We start from the raw sequence: 24,154 nt of genomic DNA, 5'->3' as shown, positions 1-24,154 counted from the left end.
CGGTGAATCTGTTGCGTTGTCACTCTCGAAAAACATCCTTGCCGCAGCACTTTCTTCGACTTCTTGAATATTGATCGAATTGAAAAAGTCATCGTACTCAAACATCCATGGTTGACCTGGACATTTGACTAGCAATGTGTGTCGTTGTACCCTGACCTCAGACCATTCCTCGACCCTTTTAGTCTCTAGGTTCCAGACTCTTAAGTTAGGGGTGGTATAACCAAGAAAGTAACCTTCAATAGCTTTTGCCCCAAACTTTCTATTAGGATCGATCATTGTGCAAGTTGCTCTAAACGGTTCAAGATATGACAAATCTGGTTTCCGTTTGTGAAGAAGCTCGAAGCAGGTCTTGTTGTGTCTTTTGACTGTTAGGACTCGGTTTAATGTATAACAAGCAGAGGCCACAACTTTAGTCCAGAAGGGAATCAGCAATTGTGACTCTACCAACATCGTCCTAGCAGTTTCGATCAATGTACGGTTCTTACGCTCAGCAATGCCATTCTGTTGAGGAGTGTAAGCCGCACTAAATTCATGATGAATACCTTTTGATCTACAGAACTCCTCCATTGCATGATTCTTAAACTCAGTTCCATTGTCGCTGCAAATCCGTTTAACCTTCAAAGTATACAAATTCTCAATCTGAATGATCAAGTTTTTGAAAATTCCGAAAGTATCACTCTTGTGAGCCATGAACGCCACCCAAGAAAATCTTGAATAATCATCTGTTATCACGAGGTAGTATTGATCATTTTGAATGCTTTTATGCTTGACAGGACCGAACAAATCCATGTGCAAACGTTCAAGCGGAATTGCAACGGTGTTAATCTTCTTTGTAGGGTGTCGTTTCCTGCTTTGATTTCCTTTTTGGCATGAAACACAGACGTCTTGAAGATGGAAGTTTTTAAGAGGAACACAATTCACTAATTCATTCGACACCAAATGATTCATTTTGCATAGGTGAATGTGACCCATCCATCTATGCCAAGAGATTGAGTCTTTTTCTGTGGATTTGGAAATAAAACAAGTTGCTTGTGCAGACGTTGTAATTGCTTGGCTCATATCAAGGACATACAAATCATTTATCCTTAGAGCAGATAAGAGAATCCATTCTTTTGGAATCTTGAAGCCGGGTTTCAGCACGTAACATCCATTTGCATCAAAGTGCACTAAAAACTGCTTATCACAGATTTGTGAAACGCTGAGAAGATTGTGATCAAGTTGTTGCCCAAAGTTGATCTTATCAAAGCTTACAACCCCGTTGGATACCATTCCTTCACCAGTAATATATCCGCCTTTATCTCCAGCAAAAGCAACATAACCTCCTCTAATAGATTTAAAGTCGTAGAGAAGCTTCATGTCGCCTGTCATGTGCCTGGATGCCCCACTATCAACAATCCAATGACTACTGAAAGTTCCTCCTGGAGCACCCTGCACATGAACTCACATGATTAGTTGGAGATGGGGACCCAAGCCTTTGTGGTCTTGGGTCTTCCATTTTCATCAACAAAAGTTATTTCAACTTCTCGATGGTTAGGAAATTGTGATGCTCCCCCTGAAGTTGTGGTCATTTTAGGTTTCCATGTCTGTTGAGTTTTACTAGTTTGATTGTTTGAAACTTCAACTTCGTGATTGTTTGAAGATTTTGAAATTTTTGAAGTTTCTGGTTTAACTGAAAAAGATTGTTTTTGAACCACATCGGTTTTAAGTGCTTTCTCAATTACCTTGACTTGTTGGCGTTTCTGTTTCTTTTCCCTTTCTTTTACAAGACGGGGATCTTGTTTTGAAGAAACAGGTTGCTTTCGGTAATTTTGTTCACGGGGGTCATCAACTTTGGCCTTTAACTTATGAAGATACGGACAATTTCGAATGATATGTCTAATTTCACCACACTCAAAACATGATCTTCGTTCAACAAACCCTGAAGTATCGTGTGACTGTCTTGTTGATGAACTTTGTGATCTCGAGGTACTTGGTTTTGAACTGTTTTGTTCATTTCTTTTCAAAAATATAACTTGATTGATATATTCTAAGTTAGATTTATTGGCAAATGTTTCAAGTTTGTCTGTTCCCTTTGATTTCACAAAGTTCACCTTCTTGTTCTTCTTTTAGTTCGGTTCCTTTCGACCTTGAGTCGTTGATTTACCTTTTGGTTTGGTATGATGTTGCTGCTTGTTTATTGTTGGCAATCTTTGATTTCCATATTGTTTTCGAACTTCAGCTTTTGGAACCGAAGGGCACTGTGTTACCACAACGTGTGAGCCCGACTTTCCCAAAAACCTACTTGTCGAATCTTCAAAAACTTTACTGATTAAAGATCGATTCACATTCTTAATCGGAAAATCTTTGTCAGAATAGATTTTATCATCACCAATAAGAGTGTACAGCAAATTCACACTCTCAGACTTTTGTGCAGAAGTGGACTCAACCTGAACAGTCTTAGCAGGTTTTGCGGGAGGATCACATAGAATGTAATTCTCGAGAGGTATGTCCTCTTCTTTGATAACCGCATCAGACTGTGCAAAGTTAGTATCATCGGATTCATCATATGAAGAATCAGCATCCTCAATAATGACTGGAGGATCCTGATTTTGTTCAGCAGTTGATACTTTCGTATCTGCTGACACATTCGAATCTAATGATACTTCCATTTTATATCCGAGTCCGGTTGCAAATTCCTTAATGTCTAAAGGAATAGATTTCTCAAAATCAGTTCTATTCTCCTCATCAGGCAGTACATCATAATTTTGTCTAACAGGTGGTGGACATTTCTTGTATCCAGGGCTGGCTAAGCCCATGTGCAGAATGGGCCTGTGCACAGGGCCCAAGCCAGCATGGGGCCCAAAAAAATTAAAATTCCTGTATATGTTGAAATAGGCCCAATTACAAGATCAGTTTCACATGTAAAGCACTAAAGCCCAGACGGTTGCAATGAATTGAATTTTGAAATAGGCCCAATTACAAACAATAAGGCCAGTAATATGCGATCTGATATGAGGGGACGAGGGAAAGTGGGAAACAAAAAGACGCAAGACGCTGAATCGCTGATCGGCTGTGATTTCAATTGCAGTATTTTTTGATATCAGAAGTATGTTAATAACTTAATATTAGTCGCTGATTTCGTTTTTGATTTCATATGTTTTCAATCGGAGGTATGTTAACAGTTAATATGTATTCTGATTTCAATCGGAGGTATGTTAATAACTTAATATCAGTCGCTGATTTCAATTTTGATTTCATATGCTTTTTGTCTTTTTGATTTCGTTTTTGATTGAATCAACGAATGTCTTTTTCTTTTTTATTACATATGAATGTTTTTATTGAACGAATGTCTTTTTGATTGAAATATTGAATGAATGTTATTTGTTAATATTGAATGAATGTATATTTTTTGTTAACTGATGTCTTGTGAATGTGATTGAAATATTGAATGAATGTTTTTTTTTTGTTAATATTTAGAAATTATGCCTCCCGTTCCTAGATACAAATACCCATCCGGCCATCAAAAACGTAAGAAGAGGAAGCTAGAGGAAGAGAAAAGAAAGGCAGACGACGTAAAACAAAACCGAATAAACAAGTTTTTTTCAAAAGAAACTCAAACTTCTAGTTCTAACTTGGGTGACGATAATGTGGGTGAAGAGGCTAATGTCGGCGAAGACAATGTGACCGTAGGTGAAGAAGCTAATGTCGGCGAAGACAACGTGACCGTAGGTGAAGACAACGTGAACGTAGGTGAAGATAATGTTAATGATACCGTAGATGAAGATGATGTTAATCCGGTTCCGGATATTGATATTTTTAATCCTAGAAATTGGGGTGGGCTTAGTAATATATGATTAAAGAGTTGGTTACGAAAGGTCCAAAAAGAGATATGGATGTTAAGGGCCCTGTGGATAAATTTGGAAGACATTTTTCTAATACCATGTACACTAGAATTCTATCAAATAGGGAGACGTGTGATAGAGAATGGCTAGTGTATTCGAAAAAACTTGACAAACTCTTTTGTTTTTGTTGTAAAGTTTTTAGAACGGGGCATCCGAAAGGTGGGTTGGATGATGAAGGTTATAAGGATTGGAGACATGCTAGTGGTAGACTTAAAGAACATGAAGTTGGTTTAGAACATTTCAAGAATATGAATGAATGGTTTGAATTGCGCCAAAGGTTGAAATGCAAAGAAACAATTGACAAAGTGGCATATGAGCAATTTAAAAAAGAAAAAGATTATTGGAAACAAGTCATTATACGGATTGTTGCGCTTGTGAAATTTCTTGCAAAATATGGCTTAGCGTTTCGTGGGATAACTGAGAAGTTGTATCAAAAAGGCAACGGAAACTTTTTGGGTTTGGTTGAGATGTTGGAAGAGTTTGACCCGATTATAAAAGAACATGTGCGTCGTGTTTTAAATGAAGAGTGTCATGTACACTTTTGTTGGCCACAATATTCAAAACGAGTTGATACAATTATTAGGGGATAAAGTTAGAACCGAAATCATCAAGAAGGTTAAGCAAGCAAAGTATTACTCCATCATTCTCGATTGCACGCCTGATACAAGTCACCAAGAGCAAATGTACATAATTGTGAGGTACGTGAATTTTAACTCTAGTTCTGTGACCGTTGAGGAATCATTTTTAGGTTTTTTGGTTGTTGATGATACAATTACTAAGTCTAAAGAATTTTTTGGAACAATACAACGGTTATATACTATCTTTGCCCATTCTATTAATAGGTGGCAAATTTTGAAAGACAATGCTAAAGGATTAACTCTTAAATCATTGTCTACAACTCGTTGGGAAAGTCGTATAGATAGTATTAAGCCTATAAAAAATCAACTTGGAGATGTAAGAAAAGCTTTGCGAGAAGTTAGGGAGACGGATAGAGATGCTAAAATCATAAGTGAAGCTAAATCATTAGAAGAGTATGAACTTGGTGATTTTGAATTTTTGGCACAAATTGTCATTTGGTTTGAATTATTATCAAAGGTCAATGTGGTGAGCAAACGGTTGCAATCAAAAGATGTTGTTCTTGATGTTGCTATTGATGAAGTGGACAAATTAATTAAATTCTTTAAGAATTATAGAGAAGTGGGGTTCTCTAAGGCGCTTGATGAAGCTAGAGAAATTGCAAATGAAATAGGTGTTAATTGGGAATTCCGTAAAAAACGTGTGATATATAGGAAAAAACAATTTGATGAATCATCAAGTGTAGAAGAAGTAACATTTTCACCCGAGGAGGATTTTCGAGTAAATTATTTTTTATGTATTGTTGATCAAGCTATTTTTTCACTTGAAACAAGATTTGAACAATACCAAAAATTTGAAAAAATATTTGGGTTTCTGTTTCCAAAAAAGTTGAAGACTCTAAATGAAGCCAAGCTTAAGGAGTGTTGTTATCGCCTTCAAGATGCATTGAAGTATGAAGGAGAGTCCGATATTGATGCTAAAGAATTGTATACGGAGTTGAACTTGATTATTACATTTTTACCGAGACACATTGACAACCCTTTTGATGTTTTAGACTATATCTTCCAACGCAATACTACTTATCCTAATGCTATAAATGCATATAAAGTGTTGTTGACAATTCCGGTAACCGTGGCATCGGCAGAAAGAAGTTTCTCAAAGTTGAAGTTGTTGAAGACCTATTTACGTTCTACAATGTCACAAGAAAGGCTAAATGGGTTGGCGATAATTTCTATTGAAAGTGAAATATTAGATACTATAGATTACAAGGAGTTGATCGAGAGCTTTGCTTCAAAAAACGCTAGAAGAACCACACTTTTCGGTTAGCAAGTAGGTTCGATAACTTGATATTTTTGCTACACTATTTTTGTTAATTTGTTTTATCTATTTGATAACAATTATCGTTATGGGTTATTTGATTGAATGATTGATGAGTTTATATTATATGAAGATTTGCGAATAGGGCCCAAATTTTTTATCTCGAACAGGGCCAAACAAATTTTATGGTTTTCGGAGACGGCCCTGCTAGTATCCAATGCACGTGACATCCTTTTTCTCTTTTTGTATGTCAATGATGTGATCCAACACATACCTAGAGTTTGAATAATTGTCTAGCTTAAGGTGGATCGCCTCACTTTCACACTTTACACAGGCTAACTCCTTTTGCATGACCTCGAGACGATTGATGTAACAGTTTATATCAATTTGTTTTCTTGAAACCATTTTAGTTAGCTCGGTTTTATCTTCTCTCAATTTGCCAATCATCGTTTTAAACTCCTTTTCATGGTTTTCATAAAACATGTTAGCCTCTTTGCATTTCGAAAGATCCACTATCAACTTTTGATTGTGAATATATGTCACGTCATACTTGCTTTGCAAATCGTCATATTTGCTTTGCAAGTCCGACAATTTATCACCTAAACTAACACATTTATCACACTTATTAGAAGTTGGATCATCAACACATACCTGGTTTGATGAACTGCCCACATTAGCCATAAAGGCTAAATGATTAGAAGAAGAAGAAGAATAAGCAGCTTCATCCACCAAGATTGATCTTCTATGATTCCTTGCTGCAGCTTCTCCCAACAATTCATCAACATCTGCGTCGACCGACACACTTGACGTTTCATCCAAATGATCATCGCCTGAAGTTGAGGATTCTTCATCTGAGCTTCTACTGTAACCAGAACTGTCTTCATCTTCAGAAGATTCACCACCACTGGCGGAAGATTCTCCACCACTGGTGTGTTTCAGATCCTTGATAACCTCAGCAAAAGAAGCTGTTCCATCCTGAACGTCACTTCCCAACTGAATCGACCAGTCACAACCTTCATCGACTTGCACAACAAGAGCCTGGTTGGCATTTGATGCTACTTCTTGATTTGGGTTGTTCACAGGCATCAACGTACGCTCGTTATTCCTGTTTTGATTTTGATTCTGCCGGTTGCCTTGATTGCCTTGATTCCTGAACGGATTCTGGTTCCCATGTTGAGCTGGCTTTGTACATTCTCTCTTGAAGTGACCTCGTTCACCACAATTGAAGCACTTGACTGATTGTTTGTCGAACCTGTACTTGGTGTCTTTCTTGCTTTCCAAGCTGGTTCTATCAGTCCTTTCCATGAAGTCCTTAGCTCGCCTGACAACACTAGCGAAAGCCCATTTGATGTCCATCAAATCCATTTCCTCCTTATCAATCTGCTGATAATCTTCTTGTGTCAGATTGATGTTCCCAATCTGACCTGCGATTAACCCACAATACGCGCTCACCAAAGTGTTCAGTAGCTCCATATGTTCTTTAGCTACTTCAACACTTACTTTCGAGAAGCTTGAAGTGTCGAGCCGAACTGTATTCGGATTAGACGACGGACCAGCAGATGAGGTGCTTCCATAACAAGCTTGTTGGGGAACTGGTATAGGATTTCCGTACATATCTCTTGCTCCAGTATATTGATGGCTTTGATTTGAGACTTCTGGTTGTGGATTTCCATACATGTCAGTGCTTGAGACAAAAGTCGTTTGAGTTGAGGATGCTGGTAGTGGATTTCCGTACAAATCTCTTGATACAAAGGCCGTTTGAAGCTGAGCATGTGGAGCAGGTCTTGCAGCAGTGCTAGAACCTCCACAGTTTCCATAATACATTTCAGGATTTTGTGGTACTGGAATCCTTTTGGCCTTCCTGATTTCTTCTTGATTTTTGTTCTCTAAGAGTTGAATGAAATCATTGACAACCAAAGTGCCATTATATTTCAAGATTTCCAAGAAACCATTCCATTGAGCTGGTAATGCGTCGGCAAACTTCATAACAACTTCTTCTGGAGTCACTGCTACCCCAAAGTTACTTAACTCCGTCAACAAGTGATAAAATCGACTTGTCAAGTCTCCCAAAGATTCCCTTTCCATACACGTGAAAACATCAAACTCCTTCTTGAGTAGATCATGTCGCAATTTGCGTGACGCTTGATTTCCTATACCTCTCGTCATCAATGCATCCCATAAACGCTTTGTCGTCTTGAAGCTGACAAACTGATGATATATATCCTTGCTCAACGCTTGAGTTAGAATAGAATATGCTTCCTTTTCTAAATCATATGCCTTCTTCTCATCTACCGTAAGATCTGCAAATGTCGCGGCAGTTGAAGCAGCAACCTCAAGTGCTTGATCGAAATCTGTAGTAAAACATAACCACAATTCCATGTTTTGCCCAAGGACATACGTATGGAATCTTTCTTCCCATCCAGGATATTCATTCATGTGCATTAGCTTCGGTGGACGGTTAAGGCTTCTGGTTTCACTTTCGCTTAAAAGTATACTTTGAATACTTTGAGTTTGATTTGAAACGAACGCCCATTGACTTGACGAAATTTGATTTGCTTGAGCTTGAATAGACGAGGATGCGGCTGCGGGAGATTCGGCCCATGATGGCGACAAAACCGTGCTTCTATACTTGCTCTCCATATTGGATGGAATTCCCCACCAATCCAAACTCATTTTAGATGAATAAAAATGAAAACCTGATTAAATCACTTGAAACAAACAGTTAAAACACTTTTTGAAACCTTCTGTAAAAAAAATTGACAAGTGTCTCGACAAAACTCAATTATTGGCGAAACACTTAACTGACGAAACAAGGATTTTTCTAAATGACAAAGTGACGAAACTCTTGGTGTTTTGTCGGAATTCCTTTTGACGAAACCCAGGGGGTTTCGTCACTTTTGATTTTCGTCGAATAAAGGTCACAGATAGTTGGTGAGATTTTTCAAAAGAGATTCTTATCCTTTTGTCTGACACAGACACCTATGCTACCAACTCAACAACCCACCATGCTTTGAAAACACAATTTTCAAACAAATATAGTTTTTAATTAAGCAACAACTCAAACAGTCATTTCATAAAAGATCAAAAAGTAGAAAACATGAAGAACGCATATGAACTTTTGAATAAATGAAGAACGCTATGAGTTTTACAGTAAACTTATGAGTTTTCTGGTGACCGGAGAAATTTTCGAACACGAAATTTTGCAAGAAACTTCAATAAAAAACCTTAACACACATATGTAAATGAGTTTTAAACAAGGTTTTTAATGAACTAACAGCAAAATAAATAGATTTTTCCAGATTTTGAACTTCAAACACTCGAAAAACACTCGGTTTTAACAAGGAAGAGAGCCAAGCTCTGATACCACTTGTAGGTCCAACTAGCGGAGGATCTAGTCGCCTAATCCTTGTATACGAACTAACCCAGTTGTGCGGAATCCAACCGGGAAAGCAAACCGAGATATAGAACACGAACACAAATATTCGATGTTTAAACAGCTCAAATATATCAGAACCAGGAAGTTTGTTTTGATTACAAGTATTACACAAGATTATGCTCTCACAAACAAACTCTCAGTTCTCTCGGGTGTGTGTGTTCTCTCTATGTTCATCTCCGTGTATGTCTGCAGTTGGTGTATATATAGCAACAAAGGTTGACGAAACCTCATGAGTTGACGAAACATATCGACGAAACCTCATGAGTTGACGAAACAAGGAGTGTTTCGTCACACTCCCATCTTCGACGAAACTTGTATTTCACCATGAGATGTTTCATCATACATGATCAGATCTTTGAGTTTCGTCAACAGCAAGTTATGCTGTGTTTCGTCAAACAGTTGTGCATGTGTTTCGTCAATAGCCTGCAATCAGCAGGAGTTTCGTCGAACAGAGCATCCAGAACATCTGCAGCTTGCAGATCAGCAACAATTAGCAGCAACAAGATTGAATCAAAGCTCGATGGAGGATATCGGCTTTGATCTTCATTCCGGAACCGAAACGAGCGAGCTGCGCCCACATAGTGTATCAACAAAGACACTCGGACGAAATTAAACTATGAAACTAATTGCTATTGAAAGAGCTTATGAAAAGAGACTCATCAACTTTAGATGACGATTCAGAAAACCAAAGAAGGAGCTTGGAAAACAAGAACAAAAACTTATACACAAGACCTTTTAGAGTAAAGTGTGTTTGTTTGAGTTTAGAATGAAAATTATGGACTCAAAGGAGCTATTTATAGCAAATGGAGAGTCATAATGTTAGGACAAGTGTCTGAGAGTATTTATATGAGTGATTAGTGTCCACCTATGTGTCACAACCGGACAAGAAGTGGCAAAAACTCAAGACGTGTGTCAAAATGCAGCAAAGTGCAGCTGCCAACGAAGGTGCAGCTGTCTGGCACCCCTTGCGGACCTCAAGGGGAAAGCCATACGGTCCGCATGGCCCTAGTATAACGAAATTTTGATTTTTGACAGTTTCAGCTCCAGCTCCTCCTCCTGAACTTCTTTCTTTGCCCTTTTGTCAATTCTAATTCCTCAACTATAACCAAGTTAAGCGTGAGGATGATTTCTAGACACGTGTCACTTAGAAATTTGTTGGGGATAACCAGGTTGTTATAGTTGAACCTTCTTGGAGGCGTAAAAGTAACACTAAATATTGGGTATTTTTATAAAATGATTACTAGTTTTTCAAAAACTAAGGAAGACTCTCCTCACCTTCTCTTACCTGGTATCAGTGAAACTATGTGCAAATATCAAATTTGACAAGATGTAACAGATTGTATGAGTTGAAAATAAATCTTGGACGGCTTTTGACCATAGCTGTTGCTTTTATGTTTTTTGTATAATTCCGTATACGTATGCCGAAATGACATGCTAAAACTAGAATAAAGTCAAAACAAAAGGTTCAATAAACAAAACACAATAAATTATTTCATTGCATGGTATTTATTCTTGGTTGTGTTTGCTTAAATAGGCTATTTTTTTTTTTTTTTTTTTTGCTTTACACACCTCTAAAATATACTCTTAAAATCCATCAAGTGCCCACTTTGTACGAGGTGAACTCGGCTTTCCACTAGTTATCCAACACGTCTTTTTTGCTGGTCTAATAAATGCCTATAAAAATAGATAAATTTATAACAAACTTGTAACTAGTTAGTAAAGTATTATTTATACAAACTCATACTTTCATTGGTAATAACCCTGGGTATAACCATGAAAAGCGATGTAGAAAGGAAAAAAAACTCCTAAATGTTTACAGTTACAATGCAAAAAGTTGGTCATATTTTCTTATCAGACCACAATCATGTTAATTGTATATTCTCAACAAGCTGAATGAAAGTATCTTCTCTGCAAGGGAATATGAGACCTCCCATTGGATGAGCATAGCCAAACTCCTCTTCCGACATGTTCAACAAAGTTTGAAATGAAGGATGTTTAAGATACGCTAAAGGAACGATAAATCTCTTGAGGCTGTTTTCACCAACATACACAGAGAAATGGCCTTTAGGTACATCAATGACACGTGAAGATGATTGGCATCTCCCAAAAGCCAGCTTATTAAACATGCTTTTAGGAAATTTGTGTATAACCATGATCAGTGAAATTGATACTAAAGTGAAAGCAGGGACTAAGAACTTTATAGGAGAGAAGCTCAATGAGTATTTGAGGATTCATTCAAAATCAACATTGGTATAAATAGATCTCTAATTAATCAAACTATTCCACATACAACAAGTTATCAAGTATCTTACACCTGTGTCCAAAGACAAAGTTAAAGCATCTGTGACCGAATGATCCAATGGATCAAGAATCTTACATCTTTGGTACTTCCAAAGACAAAGTTAAAGCATCTGTGACCGAATGATCCAATGGATCAAGAATCTTACATCTTTTCCAAAGATCCTTGTGTTTTGCTTGAATAAGAAAAGGATGATGAATGTGAATACATGTGACAACATATATGTTATCTATGAATATTCGAGGCGGCCGTTGGGACTATATAAATATAAAGTCCAAACTACACAATAGTCCAACTTATAAAATTTATTCAAGATCTTAGAAATTTAGTGTCAGCTTAGATCATGTAATTATGATTGGTTCAAAGTTATAATTTCTTGGTTTTGTTATGAAGGAATCTTACCACATGGCGGAGACATGGAAGTAATATTTTTATAAGATTATATTGTAAATTAAACTAAACTTATTATTAAGTATATATAAGGGTCTAGTGTCATTGTTATAATTATGTTTAAGGGTCAAGGTTGTATATTGTAAATATGTAGGGGTGTAAGTAAAATTAGTGTCAATTAGTTTGTGTTGCTCTTTACCCAAGCTTTGGAACGTTTTGGAGATACCGGTTAATTTAGGTATATCTTAGTTGGGCCCTGGCCCGGCCCCCTCTTGTTTTCTTAAAAGTGTAAATTTTGGAAAATTTTATATGTATTGAGTGCTTCATTTAAAGTTTAAGATCCGCAAAATAACAAAAATCGATGAAGTCAAGCATGTCGCAGCATCTTCTTTAATATAAGGTTGTAAATGAAAAATGATTTGAAATTCCAGAAGCGATTTTAGTGAAGGTTGAAGAGTTAAAAATGTAGAGAGAAGAATATGAAGATTTTAGTGGAGGTTGAAGAGGTAAAAACTAAAAAAAGTAGAAAGAAAAATATGGAGAAGAAAGGGGAAAATCACCAAATTATCCATTTTGACTAATTGAGTTTACAAAATAGCAGTTGACTTTCCAAAATAACCAAGGAATTGGCGCAGGAGAGTGCAATATGGCGCAGTAGAATTGAAATCTTTTGCGCATGAGATGGTAACTAGACTAGTGGGTATGGGGCTCGTCCCCCGGCCCGTCCTCCCGCCGCCCCCCAACAGATCCACCTCCCAGCCCCATCGCCGCCCCAGCCCCGTCAAAATCGTCCGCCCATAGCCGATGTTCACAGGCCTTTTTCCTCTCTCCTCACACACACACAACTATACATACATACATATATATATAAAGGGGTTCATCCCCCACCCCACTAGGATTCATCCCCTTCAAGCCTTTCCTACGTGGCGGTGACATGGCGGCCCATCCCCTTGGGGATGAGGCTCTCCATACCCACTAGTCTTATGGCGCAGGAGTGGAATATGGCGCAGTATGATTTTTATATTAAGTTACGCTCTATTTTTCTTTTTAAACTAACTTTTCTATTAAGTATTAAGTTACGTTAATCTATTAAGTTACGTTCTAGTTTTTTAAATTAACTGTTCTATTAAATAAAGTCTGTAATTTATTGATTTTTGTTTTATATTTTTATCTTTCTCTTAAATAAAGTTTAATAATATCTGGTTTTCATTTATATTTTAATTTATTTATATTAGATTACTTTTAGTATAAAATATATAAATACCACTAGGTTATCACCCGTGAATACTCACGGGTTGGACCATTAAATGATGTAAACAACGAACGTAAAAATTTATATAAATTTTATAATATGGGACAAAATAAGTATATTAATTGATTAAAGAAATACGAATTATTTAAAGTTTTATGTTACAATTTTTATTATTACTATTGAAAGATTATTTAAAGTTTTATTATCTTCATTAACACTGTTGACATAAGTATTCTGATTTTATAGACGTTAAACACAAAAGAATATATTAGAGTACAATGACAAATTAAAATACATGAATATGCAATGATCACAATTCCCTGAAAATCTCTTTATAAACCACATTTAGTATATCTTTCAACGTTAACAACAATGGATTATGGTCCGATAGAAATTTAGGAAGCGCTCTGAAGCACGCCGAAGGCCATTTATCGATCACATCTCTCCCAACCAAGTTAATATAAATCCTGAAAAAAAAAAGAAACGTTTCATTACTTACGTGACTAATTTAAGTACTTTTTTTGGTTTATGCATCACTATATAGTCTTTGTTTTGTGTTGCATATTTACATATACTAACTGTTCCAAAGTAAAAGCAAGTTACAATTCAATATGTATCAATCATTTAGAGTAATAGTATTAGGATCATCAACTCTATTGTTGAATCAAGAATCACAGGTCTTTGTTTATGGAACTTTTAACTTAAATCTCAATTTCCTACTCCATTCTTACCAAACTATCAATAGCTCACATAAACACACAAAATCATTGACTACGTATATTATCGAACAGGATTCCACCAAACAAACGCGATCAAAACAACTATCATTAATTGCCTATAGTATTCAATTTCTTTTGAAATAATAACTAAAAGAACATTGATTGCGAGTAACAAACAAACATATCTAAAAGAAGGACCGTCGAATAAAGTTGGTGTTCGCGTATTTTTATCGAAAATTTGAAGTACCATTTTGATCAAGTAATCGCATAAAAAGAGTTATCAATAAAATAAAAATTTGTAATAAACTATTAGATTGCCAACGTCATCTCTAGTTCTGAATAAGTGGTTCTTCTAACTTTGAAGCAAAGAAGGTAACGGGTCAAAGCCAAGCCGATTTCAATATTCATGGAAATGAACAACTGCATTTTTGATGACAGAGATTGTATCTTCTAGTTATATTGAACTGGTGTTGCCTCCTTGTGGCGTGGCACAAGATGATGTTATAAATAAATAATACGTTCTGAAATATAAAATAAAAATATTTGAAAAATTTTAAATTACTTCTTAGTAGCAAATACCATGAACTATCATGAGATAGAATAAATAATACATTGTGAAATAAAAAAAAATACTTAAAAGTATTTTAAAAACTTTTAAGTAGCCCATGCTTTTTACTCTTGAGTACGGCACATTTAATTGCTCGTAGTGAAGTCGGTATCCCAAGAGTGCCTCCAAAATACCAGATCTCTCAAAATCCCATAGCGTTAAACCATTTGTTTTTCCCATATGGTTAAACCATCTTTTGCTGAAGGTGACATAGTGTTGTCTGATGAACCTGCAACTAAACAATAGTATTGTTTGACTCTGCTGTTGAAAATTGGATTAATTAAGTTTATAGAGTAAGTTTTAAGGAATCAAATTCTATATGTCTCTTATATAAAATTCTATACTTCTATTATATAATAAAGTAGTAACCTACAATTCAAATATAGTAATTATTATATTAATACTTCAAAATACAGTATTAGATCTTTTATTTGTACAACAAAGAAGTTCAAATGGTTAGGATTTAACAGAATAAACACCGAAATAATAAAATATTAACAAATCCAAGTCTTGGAAACATCCATCAAAAGCCATCATTTCTTTACCAAATGAAATTCATGAATGAATGATCTGAACATTTTCAAACTATGAAATTCATGAATGAATGATCTGAACATTTTCAAACTATGAAATCCATAAAAGTTAATCAAACTTAAAATTTTAATAATCTGCTGAAGTTTCATACAATCTCTATTAAGGAAATTTACCCGATCAACGCAAGAATTGACGCATATGACCTGTAACAGGTAAATGAACAGATATGCCCAAGACTAATCAGTCCTTATCAACAATAGCAGCCACCAAATTTGACCTGATTCAAAATAATACCCGTAAACTTCACTAAGGCAAACAAAATAATATGTTGTGAAATAAGTGACAAAAAAGATTATAAGTTTATCATTAACATATCCAAGTTGTTTAAATGCCACATACAAAACACTTTTTTTATTTACTTGGATCAGCGTCAAAAAGATTCCAACTATAAATCATATCCTTATAACCAATGCTTCTTAAAAAAAAAATCTAACGGGATATTACAAAACCAACTATCAAACAAAGATAGAGCCAATGAAAACAAACAATTACATTTTCATGATTAGGTTTTTTAACCAATCCACCCAATTTAAACATGGACTTTTATAACGAAACGTACTTAAAAATAAGCATGTAGGAAAATAGAATTTTTTACGTTAAATAATGGTACCACGCGTTGCGGTGGAGTCGAAACGTGAAGTAACTCGAATTTATACCACCTAGTGAAAACGTAATATAATTGACCCAACTTGTTTCTGAACAAAACGTAGACCAACCAATAGCGTACATAGAAATAAGCATGAAAACGTATTATATTTGACCCACGTACGCAAAAATAAGCATGTAAAACTCGAGGGGGTCAAAATGACATTTTACAACTTTTTTTGAAAGCTGAGGGGGTGTAAGTGGCAATGCTAAAAGTTGAAGGGTTGAATACACAAAAAGAAAAAAAACATGGGTTGGATGGCATTGTTATTAATTTGGCAAAGAAAAACAATAAAAATAGAGGTTGTGTCTTAGCCAGAATTCTTAATCTATTATAAAAATTTCCTACAATAGGGTGTTACTGTTCATTAAAGAAATGATATGATGTTCTGAAATAATGCAAATTTTCTAAAATGTTCAGGCACTTCCAACAGCATACCTGAACCACATAATTTCCATATTGATGTTGGGCAGCATATTGATAGATTTCAAGATTTCATCCAACACTAAGCTTAGTGTTTTAGGGTCATGACAGTGTTCCAAAACTATCTGTTACACAAAATATTTCAAGAAACTTCAAAATCATCATTGATCAAATGAAAATATCAGTACCCCAAATACTAAAAATAGGATTTAATACCTGTATGACACGACAACCATATGGATGGGTTGACAAAGTTACAACTTGATCATAGAAAGTAGAGATTATAAAATGAATAGCATTTTCTGGTACACATCTAATAACTTCTGAATAACATGATTGCCATTTTGATCACGTACACAACGCATCACATGACCATCAAGCTCCGTAACCATCTTTGTTTTGTTGGTCAAGGTCAACAACCTCGATAGCCTAAAAAAACAAAGCCAAAAAGTATTTGATCAAATAAATAGAAACTCGAATATATCTTTTATCTAATCTCATAATAATGCACCACAAATGAAAATGAAGCCTACATTTGATATTCATATTTGGATTTTCATCATCATATTCTTCAAAATAGGAAAAATTAAGTTATCACATCCTCTCAAAGCAATAAAATTGATAATTAAAATTGAATTTAACAAAGGTAATCACTAATTATTCTTTTATTTCATTTCACCAACAAAATAATTTAACGGATGAATAACGTTCATGGATATAACTCATAATATGCCACTCAGGGGCTGTTTGGTAGCCTCTTAATCCATTCAGAGGCTGTCTCTAATGAAATCATTTGTGGCCCTTATGTCTGAATGAATAAGAGGTAACCTTATGTCTGACTGGATAAGAGGTAACATCTGAATGGTAAACCATCACATGTCACATTCTTCTACATTATCTTTGTTAAACTCTTAAATGATTTCATTAAGAGGTAGCCTCTTATTGTCATTCAGATGCTACCAAACAGCCCCTCATTTGTATCAGTTGTATTCATAATGTATTTTGTGGGTTCCGTCTTCGTTTTATATTTGTATCAAGTAAATAGGACCCAAATTATCTTAATCAAGAGAAAATCGGTTGTGCCATCATACCTCCACCATCTATAAAAACTAATGTGAAATTTAAAAAAATAAAACATGATAATTTGAACCAATTATAAAACATTCCCTTGTAAAACTGAATATGTGTAATGTTGAACTAAATAAAGAAAGGTACCTGTAAGAAAGTGAAGATCCCCAAACTTATTTTCAGCTGATACAAATGGTAATCTTGTTTCAATAGCGAAGTGTTGCAGCAATATGTACACCAATCATGTCACCACACCATAACATATATTAAAAAAATTAAAATTTTAAAACACAAAATGAGTATCCTTTCCTATGTGTTCAATCATGTTCGGCTTTGCTTTTAATTTCTCTGACTTTATACATGAGTTCATGAAGTGGAATAATAGCAACATCGGCAAATAATTCGGGTGGTTCTTGTAAAAAAGCAAGTGAATTAAATCTTCAATATAAAAGAGTCCCATTTGACAACAATAAAGAACGTCAACAGACCTTCACACAACTTGCAACTGCAGCCGGATCCTCCTTTGTTTTTAATCGTGGATCATGAGACATCAAACGATTTTGTGTCATGAATAAAGGATAAAATTGTTGTCTCAGTTGTATTTTTTTTATAATTAATGGCCAAAAAAGGCACTAAAAACTACATGTTATCAGATTGTCGTCAGAATAACTCACTCACGATTTCTACCTTTTTTTATAAAATTTACCCCTAAATTTGATAATTCACAACTAAACAAAACAAAAGCTACATGTTATCAGATCTCATAAAAAAAGTGAACAATATACATGATATCCAAAACAACACATTTCAACATATATAAAATATATAAAAACTTCCAAAATCCCTCACAACAAATACATCATAGAAATCAAAATCTTACCGTTGTGAATTTGTCAGGTCGGCAGCCACAAAACGAACGATTGACAACCGTAGTGATGGAGAAGGCCGTTTTTTTAGGGCTTCCATGACTTCTTCATAACCGGGAGATACAAAATGACTAATACCCTTTTATAGAAGTGAATGATAAGTCTCTACTATATCGTCTATCAAAGGGCATAAACATACCTGGGGTCTGCAAGTTCTCCTTCGAAGTTTGGTGACAACCATCATCTGGGACAAATCTCTTTACCGGTAGCACAAAAAATACCATGCATTGGAATAGTGAGAGGAAGTGGTGGATTGAGATTGTAAAAGTAGAAGAAAGAAGACAATTGAGATCTAGGGTTCATAAAAAAAGAAACGTATTTGATTAGTTGGGTTATACTAGGATAGATATCCACAACACAAAAAAGAAAAAAAAAGAAGTAAACGGGATTATGATACCTGGGAATTTACTCGATTGATTACAGAGGTTAATGGATTACAGAAGTTGAAGAAGGAAAAGAATGAACAAGAGGAAGGATTATCACATCATGAAGGAGAAGAATGAAGCGGAGGTGAAAGAGGTGGAGATTTAGGGTTTTAGAACATCTAAATACCTGGGTCATAACATGGATCCCGTGTCTGCCCAATTTGTTTCGGATCCCGCGTCCCAAATTTACTTGTGTATAATATTGTTTCCCTCCCAAAATCACCATCTACTCTACCATTACATGCCACATCAGCAAAATAGCTCCACCATCACATGCCACATGGCCCAAATCATCTCATTTATTAATATATATAGATTCTAGTTTTATTTAAATAATTGTTTGTTACATTATATAAATACCATTTTTTGTTGTTTAATCTCTAAAAAGATGTTTTATCTCTAAAAAAAACGTTTTACCAGTGTTAAAAGTTATTGAAACGAAATGTTAGAGTCGTTCTTGGTATTTCATATTCATGTATATCGGTTGATAAACTTTTTTATTAATATACGTTAATGGAGGTATTTTTTTTTAATTTGTCATCTTTAGTATTATAATTATAAGAATAGAGTTATTCTTATTCCGTACGTACATTGATCGGTAGAGTTTCTTATTGATGTACACGAACGAAGCTAAAAACTTTCTACTGCGACCCCAGATTAGAACTTCTAGCTCCGCCTGAAGATGATCCGACCCGACCCGAACCGGACCGAAAAATATTATGTGTTGCGATAGTCAAACCATCCCTAAAAATTTCTGCCCCCATGAAAAAAATTTATAGGTCCGCCACTGATTTAGAGAAGATCAAACGATGTGGTACTTTAAGCTACTATACATGTAGCTAGGTTTTATTTTGTAATCAAGGGTTAGGTAGGAAAACATTCTGAAGGACATATATGATTTAAACTTATAGTGTTGGGAATTCCTAGTCTAATCCGTGGCTTACATGCGTGAAGGATGGCTAGGAGGATTGCTTGGGGTGCAAGACAAGTAATAAACAATATTATTAATTAATTAGTGAATATTATCTAAGGTTCCTATACGTGTTAGGTTAGGAAGTGTGTTTAGATAATTATTATGTAATTAATTAATAGGTTTCCTAGTTATAGTCTCATGCGTTTAGGTTAGCTATATATACCAATCTAATTGATAGGGATTGTAATTTTTCAAGGTTTTGTGTGACAACCCGAACATTTAAGGTCAGTGCCTTTACGTCACGTAATCCCTATTTTCTCATTGTTTCTCTTTTCACGCCCCTTACGACAATATAAATTGTTATAAAACGTGTGACTTTAATAATCGTGCTAAACGAAAATCCGGTTTAATATGTTTGCGTGTTAGTGAGTTAGTTTACTATGCCTAGTGTATGTGGGTCGAAACCCCTAGTAAACTACATCAAATGGAAATGGGGCCGTACATGCTGGTTATCCCATAATCTAACAAATTGAGCCCACCTTTGATTGTTTTGAATAACCGGCCCAGCTGTTTGGTACATCTCATGGCCGGCCCACCTCAATTGTGATTGGTATTATAGTAGGAGGTTACGTAATATATTTATAATAATCACATTATCACAAATTTCATGATACAACAAACCCTACCCCTACATCCCCTCCCCTAATCGCACAATCTCAGCAGCGGAACCCCCCCCCCCCCCCCCCGTGTGTGTGTTAATCATCTATACCTTCTCGTTCGTTTATCCGGTTAGTATAATCGTTCCTGTTTCATCTACGTATATATATATGTTGCGTGATGTCGGTATGCACAAGTAATCAAAGTGTGATTTCCTGTTTTGATGTATGCTTTCGTTGATCGTTAGTGGTTTAGGTTGCTATATATGTGTACATCTTGTAGGTGATATCAGAACTTTGTATTCGTATGCATGACGGTCACGTAATCAGTTAGAATAATAGCAACCGATGGTTATGATGTTTTGTGTGGAAACTGTTAGGTATTCTTGGATGGAAAACAATGTTATATAAAAGAATCAACTCATGAATTCAGATTGTTTAATGATTATTATGTTGTGTATATGTGAATGCGATCTTGGGTAATACTAGTATTATGTATGATCAGAGAGTGAGTTAGAATTGGTTATGTATTGATTTATGCTAAGAAGGGTAGATAGAATCTTGGTAAATCGGCTAGACCCTTTACGTATTCATTGGGTTTAGGAGGTGTTACAGGGTGGGATCTTTGAGTAGGTTCTTTGGTCATGTTAAGTGTTATAAAGAGGAATCTGGTTTGTTGTGGTTATACTTGGTTAATAAATTAATGATAAATAGAAATCATGATGATCATAGTAACTGTTGTAAGTGTCTAAAACTTGGTTGAGAAACTGATGAGCCGTGATTAGAGGGGGGGGGGTGGGTAATGGAATTAGGTGGAATCGCACACCTATATTGGGCTGGGTGATAACATCAGATAGCACATGGGTAGTGGATTACACACAACATCACTTGGGCCCTGTCAACGGGAATAGGCTGCATAGCTTAGGGTGGTTGGGCTGATATAAAAATTGAACTAATAAACTTATGTAAATAGGTTTGGGCCTGATGATTAATGAGGGGGCTGCAACTTATTATTGAATCGGGTAGTTAATGATGTTAAATGGGTAGTGGGCTGATCATTTATTATTGAATTGGGCCGCTGGGGTTAACTGAATTCGACAGCCCAACCGGCCAACTAAAGGAAACTGGGTTATTTTATTATGGGCCGAACAAACTTATTGGCTGGGATGGTAGTGGTGATGATTTTATGTTAATTGCTTGGACTGGGCCGAGGTAGAGTGAGGCCGGTTATAACTTAAAATGTTAGATTGGTGTTTTAGGTTGAATAGATATATCTTTGGGCCTGTTAGAAACTCGTGACTCACATATTCATCTTAAACACATCTATTATTGGGCTGCATAGTGTAGAGCTATTCAGCCGAGCTTAATTTTGTAGATATGGGCTGATCTATAGGGTGCACATCAGAAGGGTTGATCTCGTGTCCATGAAAGGTGTTGTCTAAATTGTGTATCACTAGTTTGAATATTACTTGTTTAGATAAGATGGTACACATGGTTACTCGAGCTAGGGGCTTCAGTAAAGAACGTGTTACGACGTGAATAATTACAAATGTGTTGAGAATTGTTCAAGTCTAGTATCAGTGCACTATTCGTGAAACTTGTGACTTACGTAAATGTGGAACTGATTGTTATGTGTAATATGGTAGGTTTTGATTGATCATTGTGTGAAACGTGTAATTAATTCTACCGAGCACTCTAAGGTGAGTTCATCTCTCTTGAGCATGCGTCCCGGTGGTTGGGACAGTCAGTGGGTATCCTAGGGAGGGAAAAGTCTTTTGGGTAAAAACGGGAATGTTGGATAATATACTCTTCCTATCACCTTTAAAGTCCCTTCGTGTTGTTTGGTTACCGGGAAGGTAACATGGTATTAGTTAGTAGCGCTACTTAGGTTTGGCAACCTCACCCCGTTCCTGGGAGGACGGGTGTTGAACTAATGACCTAGTCATGACCAATGCTTTGATAGGAGCATTGGAGAAAGGGCAAAATAATCAGAAGCCGTCTTGTATTGGGGTATTATCAACATTGTTTTCAACATTACTTCGGGAATTAACTTCAATGGATTAACTACATATTTGGTAAACAACGTTTTCGTAAAACTATGAACTCACCAGCGTTGTCTGATACACTTGTTGCATGCTCGCAGGTTGTTAGGTTATATGGATTTGGAACTTGCTGTCTGAAGTAGCTGGAGTGGTCATGGGTCGTGCCGAGTGGATACGAATGATGGGTTTATTGATTTCACACATTTAAACCGAAACAGTTAGTTATGTTTTCTTTTGTTTGCTGCCGCTGAACATGTTGATTTTCTTTTAAACTTATTGACAGTACTTTTCAGAATAATTGATGATTTTATTCAACATTATGATTGGTTCAATATGATTAGTGGCTCGTTATTGGTTTGTCACACGCCTGACAGGGACACTCCCTAGGTGGTATTTTGGGGGTGTGACAGTTTGGTATCAGAGCCACTGGTTATAGTGAACTTGGTTTTAAAACGTTTTTATAAAACCAGACTATAACCGAACAATACCGAAATCGGCCATGACACTCAGCTCCAGACTGCAAGGTTCGTCTCTCGTTTATTATTGCATAGCATATCTAGTGTTTGCTTATGAATAACATTACCCGTGAATGCACACCTGACACTGTAGTATGAGCCCTTTGTTATCAATCCCGTTATGTGAACTGTTAGTGCGACACTACCCTTCGACTATTGTCATTCTTGATCATGTGAAACCTTTCGCTTGCTATTTGAATGTGGGGAACCTTTTAGCGCAAGTTAAGAGGCACTGAGATAAGCATGCAAATCGCCTTATTATTATGGGTGCACACATAATAATAACGCGAGGTGCATGCAAATCCCAGTGAGGCTTAATGAGCGTGAGAAGGGTTCTGCCCTATTGTGTGTAAACTTGGTAGTTTGTAGATTTCAATGTGATACTCGACTTTTGCCTCATTTCAACCCTTAAGATTGTTCCCTTCTCTTATATAGAACCATGAGTGGACGTGGAGGAGGTCGAGGTGGTGGACGTGGTCACATTGCTATGACCCAGGCCGAATTAACCAACTTGATCAACACTCGTGTAGCTGAAGCCCTAGCGGCTTACCAGGATGGTACGATATGTTGCCAATTACTCTCTATCCTTGCGACGTATACTCGAATCTTACTTGTGTGTTGTATGTCCCTTCGTTTTAGGTCAACCTGCGAATCAACACAATCCGCCTGCCTGCACATTTAAGACTTTCATGGATTGTAAGCCACAGACCTTCAGTGGGACTGAAGGGGCTGTGGGACTCTTGCGTTGGTTCGAGAAGGCTGAATCAGTATTTGCTATGTGCAACTGCCCCGTGGGGGACCGTGTGAAGTATGCTACAGGCACTTTGGAGGATGGTGCCTTAACTTGGTGGAATGCCCAAGTACAAATGTTGGGTATTGAGATGGCGAATGCCACTACCTGGGATGATTTCAAGGAGTTGATGCGAGAGGAGTATTGTCCTCGTGATGAGATTCAGAAACTGGAGAACGAGTTCTACAACCTGAAAATGGAGGGGTCTGAGATTGAAGCATACACTAGGAGGTCTAATGATTTAGCAACTTTGTGCCCTAACATGTCTCGACCCCCACCTCGGCGAATTGAGTTGTATCTCAAGGGCTTAGCACCAGCTGTTAAGGGGTACGTTACTGCTGCAAACCTAGACAATCTGCCCCGTATCGTCCGTTTGGCACATAAGATTACTGACCAAGAGGTCGAACGTGGCAACTTGCCGCCACGTGTTTCTGCTACTACCTCGACTGCTACAGCTACAACCCCTGCTAGTGATCACAAGCGAAAATGGAACGATACTGACAAAGCAACCAGTGCCAGCCAACCTCAGAAAAGGGCAGACAACAGCATCCACCGTAGTTTTAGCCAGTCGTCTTCTGTGAACCAGAATCAGAGCAACAATTCAAATCAGGGTTCCTACGCGGGAAAGTTACCAAAGTGTGATAAGTGTATGTTTCACCATCGCGGGCCGTGCACCCGG

General features: G+C 36.5%; 1 protein-coding gene and 1 long non-coding RNA gene across 6 annotated transcripts; one reads left to right on the top strand and one right to left on the bottom strand.

Moving 5' to 3' along the window:
* Positions 1 to 3,829: 3,829 nt before the first annotated feature.
* On the top strand, positions 3,830 to 5,783 carry LOC110913656 (zinc finger MYM-type protein 1-like). Its single transcript, XM_022158477.1, has 3 exons — positions 3,830 to 4,409; positions 4,465 to 4,579; positions 4,724 to 5,783. Exons 1-3 carry the CDS (start codon positions 3,830 to 3,832, stop codon positions 5,781 to 5,783), a joined length of 1,755 nt encoding a protein of 584 aa, XP_022014169.1.
* Positions 5,784 to 14,378: 8,595 nt separating this feature from the next.
* On the bottom strand, positions 14,379 to 18,692 carry LOC110911551. Of its 5 annotated transcripts, none has more exons than XR_004881997.1 (7): positions 18,532 to 18,692; positions 18,274 to 18,426; positions 17,356 to 18,176; positions 16,357 to 16,569; positions 16,156 to 16,265; positions 15,185 to 15,288; positions 14,379 to 14,706 (listed from the first exon to the last, which is right to left on the bottom strand). It is a non-coding gene; the product is annotated as an uncharacterized LOC110911551 (long non-coding RNA). The 5 variants fall into 5 exon arrangements; XR_004881995.1 differs by having other exon boundaries at positions 14,398 to 14,706; positions 17,356 to 18,179; XR_002577015.2 differs by having other exon boundaries at positions 14,379 to 14,712; positions 17,356 to 18,426.
* Positions 18,693 to 24,154: the final 5,462 nt, after the last annotated feature.

Source organism: Helianthus annuus, chromosome 15, assembly GCF_002127325.2.
Source record: "Helianthus annuus cultivar XRQ/B chromosome 15, HanXRQr2.0-SUNRISE, whole genome shotgun sequence".
In the NCBI taxonomy this organism is placed as follows: Eukaryota; Viridiplantae; Streptophyta; class Magnoliopsida; order Asterales; family Asteraceae; genus Helianthus; species Helianthus annuus.
This window is presented reverse-complemented; position numbering and strand designations above follow the sequence as displayed.